Source organism: Antrostomus carolinensis, unplaced genomic scaffold (genome assembly GCF_000700745.2).
Source record: "Antrostomus carolinensis isolate BGI_N321 unplaced genomic scaffold, ASM70074v2 scaffold31942, whole genome shotgun sequence".
In the NCBI taxonomy this organism is placed as follows: domain Eukaryota; kingdom Metazoa; phylum Chordata; class Aves; order Caprimulgiformes; family Caprimulgidae; genus Antrostomus; species Antrostomus carolinensis.
This window is the reverse complement of record NW_010302139.1, coordinates 3193-3402: the sequence shown is the minus strand read 5'-3', so window position 1 is coordinate 3402 and position 210 is coordinate 3193. Positions and strand designations below refer to the sequence as shown.

Genomic DNA, 210 nt, shown 5'->3' with positions numbered 1-210 from the left:
CAAGGGGATACCTACGCGGACTTGTCCACCTCCTGACGGATCTTCTTCACCGAGAGCCTGATGCCAAAGGCGATGCTGTTGAGGATGTTCTTGAAGTAGGTCTTCTCATCCACCTCAAACTGCGGGGCATGGCCACATCAGGGGGGATGCCAGCTCCAAATGCCAGCCCCAAGAGTGTGGGGAGCAGGGCTGGGGCACCCTCCCACCTCT

The 210-nt window shown here is 59.0% G+C and overlaps 1 protein-coding gene across 1 annotated transcript in view; it reads right to left on the bottom strand.

The window, feature by feature from the left end:
- Positions 1-11: 11 nt before the first annotated feature.
- The window catches only part of ECEL1 (endothelin converting enzyme like 1), a gene marked incomplete at its 5' end in the record, with an annotated part of 2928 nt that continues 2729 nt past the window's right edge, over positions 12-210 (bottom strand). Inside the window, 1 exon segment of the mRNA XM_010163718.1 lies at positions 12-119. Coding sequence (XP_010162020.1) covers positions 12-119 — 108 coding nt within the window.